Here is a 3,696-nt window from a genome sequence, read left to right as displayed (position 1 = left end):
GGGAAGGGAAGGGAAGGGAAGGGAAGGGAAGGGAAGGGAAGGGAAGGGAAGGGAAGGGAAGGGAAGGGAAGGGAAGGGAAGGACGCTGCCCTGCCATTGGCGGCGGGTGTCCCCGCGGCCCCTGTCGGCGATATAAGCGCGGCGGGGCCGTTCAGCGCTCACTGCCCGCCCCCAGCCCGGGCGCAGCGCCGAGCGGAGCGGCGGGGCCGCCTCCTCCTCCTCCTCAGCGCCCAGACAGCGGCGGCCGAGCGGGACTCCCGGCGATGGCTGAGCTCAAGTCGCTGGGCAGCGAGGCGTACCTGGCGCTGGCCCCGGGCTACGGACCCTCGGCTTTCGCCTACGGAGCCGTGCGCGGGGGCGCCGAGGGCCCGCGGGGCTCGTACCCGGGGGGCGGCGGGCCGGACTTCCACCCCGGGGCGATGGGCAAGTCGGCGGAGAGCAGCGGCGAGCAGAGCGGCGACGAGGAGGACGCCTTCGAGGCGGGCGTGAAGGGCGGCCCGGGCTTCGAGCGAGAGGGGAAGCTGAAGGGGGGAGCCCTGGGCAAGAAGCCCAAGGAGCAGCGCTCGCTGCGCCTCAGCATCAACGCGCGGGAGCGGCGGCGGATGCACGACCTGAACGACGCGCTGGACGGGCTGCGCTCCGTCATCCCCTACGCGCACAGCCCCTCGGTGCGGAAACTCTCCAAAATCGCCACGCTGCTCCTGGCCAAGAACTACATCCTCATGCAGGCGCAGGCCCTGGAGGAGATGCGGCGGCTGGTGGCCTACCTGAACCAGGGCCAGGCGCTGAGCGCCCCGCTGCCCGCCACCCTGAACCCCTTCGGACAGTCGCCCGTGTATCCCTTCGGCGGCGCGGCCGTGCCCGCCTGCCCCGAGAAATGCACTGCCTTCACAGGAGCCGCCTCCGCCCTCTGCAAACACTGTAACGACAAGCCTTGACTTCTGCCTTCTTCGGGCCTTTTTTTTTTTTTTTTTTTTTTTTTTTTTTTTTCTTTCTTATTTTGTTGGTTGGGTTTTATTTTTTTTTTTTTTTTTTCCTATGCATTTTTCTTTCCACTGCCATCATCAGCCCTCTGGCTTCCTTCCATCAGTTAAGTCCGGGTTTTCTTTTTTGTTCTTCTCTTAAATCCCCCCCTCCCCATTTGGAAACGTTTGGCAGTTCACGCGGACCCCCCAAAACCACCTATTTTCTACTTTATTTAGTTCCCCCCCTCACATGCAACTTCATCTGTAGAGTTATTTCCTTCCCAGCCTGTCAGTGGATTGTGATGTTGCTTTTCGCTTGCTCTGAGCTACAAAAGTTTTTTGAGCAGTTTTGAAACAGAACTGTAGCAGAACAGAGAGAGGGAGAGAGATCTGGAAATGGAAACCTCAGTGAATTTGCTTTGGCACGATCGACCTGTGTTAAAAAATAGATTAAAAGGAGGGAGGGGAAGCAAAAATCCAGCTGCAAACTATGCAATGTCTCAGAGTCAAGGGCGGAGGGGGGTCTGTGTCACCAGCTGGGGTTGGGCTGCACCTGCAAATCCAAATGGAAATCATTTGGTCAGGGAGGGGGGATGTCCAGTACTCTTGCTAAAATAATTGATGCTTCAAAGTAAGATTATTTTTTTTTTCTCTCTTAAAAAAAATTAATTAACCCGTTCTTGGACTGAGAGGAACCTGTGATTGTATGCTACTGCTTGCTGTTTGCCTGTTTCTCAGCTTGGTTAAGTTTTCCAGATGATTTTCCAAAGTCGTTGCTCATCATGATAAGCAAAGCAAAAAGGTGACTTAACATATTTATATGTATTTATAATAAATAAAAGACATGAATAACCACTTTCTCTGTCCTACATGTCTCTAAAACCAGCTGGCAGTCCCTGCAAAACCCCTGGTGGAGTCAGGTAAAGCAGAAAAGGATGCAGCAGGAGCTGTGTGAACTTAGGGGAATGATCAGAACACTTGGGAAAAGCTTGCGGATATTCAGCTCCTTCTCAGCAGGGATTTGCACTTTTTCTCCAGTTCCTCCTGAATCATGAGCACACAAAAAAAACCGTTGCTTGTGTCTGACTCTGAGTTAAGCAGGCAGGGGTTTAGGCTGTGTATTCTGACATTTGCTGGGGAATGCTGTGGCTCAAAGTGATGTTTGACTGGGGTTATCGTAGCAGCGAGCTCAGCTCCGAGCACACCCCTGGCAAACATGGCAGGGAAGGAAATCTCTTAAAGACTCTGCTTATCCCTTTGGCTTGGTTTTCTATTCTATCCACAGCTCAACCCTAGATCTGCATCTGGTGTTTGGGCCAGTTAATATCATGACTGAACTAGTGATCTCCTGCCAATATTGACTGTGTGTGTTCAAGTTACAAAGTGCGTCTCTCGCTGGCTGAGTTTTCGGTGTGGCTTGTGTTGGTTTTACTTTGGTTTTCTGGTTTATGTTGTTCAACGCTTTGGTGCCTTGTATGCTTCACTAGTCATTATATAATAATAATAATAATAATAATAATAATAATAATAATTGAGGTGCATTCAGTGCTTTCTGTTGGGGTTGGAAATACCCACCCAATGTCAGAGCAACCACGTAAACTGGTACAGTCGCAGCCTCAGGGGCTGGAGCTGTCCGTGGCCATTTGTGTTAGGAGTGGGGTGTAACTATTTAGGGTTATTAAACCAATTTCCATGCCTGTCGCTAGTGTTATGCTAATTTGAAAAGGACTGCCATCCCTCTGAAGCGCCTGTCCATGGCACTTAATTTTAATTAATACATTTCCAAAAGACTTTTTGTGTTTGGAAAACGAAGTGTGTGATTAAGCCTTATTTATAAAGACATATGTTTAAAACTGGTTCCTGCTCATTTCCATTTTTATATCTTCATTTCTTTCCTGTAATTAAAGAAAAAAAAAAGAAAAAGGAAAAAAAGAAGAGTAGTTTTACAGAACAGTTTATCTCTTTTTCCATAAAAGAAAATTTTGGAAATGCTCTTAAAGCATGTCAGATGAAGCAAAAGTCAACCAAAACCCCTACTGAAGCAAAAATTACTGGAAACTGCAGATCAGCAAAGGTCACTTAAAATTTTGCAGACTGAGTTGTTGCTAGGAAATATTTGGGGGAAAAAAAAAAAGGCCATTTTAACAGAGAATCATAATTTTTAAGTAGATGTATATTACTTCTGGTTAAAATTAGAGAAGATTGAGAATATTTAAATGGAGATTAGCTTAACTGTTCATTTTTCACCAAAACTAAAATAGTTGGAGAATAAAATATTTAACAGCTCAATATTTAATCTGAGTTTGGTTTAGTTAAAGACTTAAGGCTAAAAATAGTGGAATTTGTAATTGCTTCTTTGTCAAATAATTATGGCCCAAAAAAGAAATCTTACTAATTTCAGAGGCCAAAAGCTCTTCACACTCTGAGAAAAGCTATTTTTGGAATGATGAGTTTTCATACAGTGATTGTTTTAAATCTCTTCCTTTCATTTACATCAGCAAAAACTTGCTCATACTATCATACCTACCTAGAATCCTAAAATTCTACTTCTGAGAGTCCTTGAAATATTTAGAGGGGTCTTCAAGAGCCCACTTGGAATTAAATGATCTCAGGAAGCTGAGTAAGGAATTTCAAATACAGAAGAAAAACCTGCATTAAAAAAAATTTAAAAGGGAGAATAGCAAGTTTGACTATTTAAGTGCTGTTAAAAGGCCAGGTATTAAAAACAAGT

General features: G+C 46.6%; 1 protein-coding gene across 1 annotated transcript; it reads left to right on the top strand.

Moving 5' to 3' along the window:
• Positions 1-263: 263 nt before the first annotated feature.
• Positions 264-1,644, top strand: BHLHE23 (basic helix-loop-helix family member e23; the record flags this gene model as incomplete). The annotated part of the gene is made up of 1 exon (XM_083873548.1): positions 264-1,644. One exon carries the CDS (start codon positions 264-266, stop codon positions 936-938), a length of 675 nt encoding a protein of 224 aa, XP_083729674.1. The 3' UTR covers positions 939-1,644.
• Positions 1,645-3,696: the final 2,052 nt, after the last annotated feature.

This window comes from Zosterops lateralis (assembly GCF_965231275.1).
Source record: "Zosterops lateralis genome assembly, chromosome: 16".
NCBI classification, from domain to species: domain Eukaryota; kingdom Metazoa; phylum Chordata; class Aves; order Passeriformes; family Zosteropidae; genus Zosterops; species Zosterops lateralis.
The sequence above is the reverse complement of the archived record's forward strand: the minus strand, read 5'-3'. Positions and strand labels throughout refer to the sequence as shown.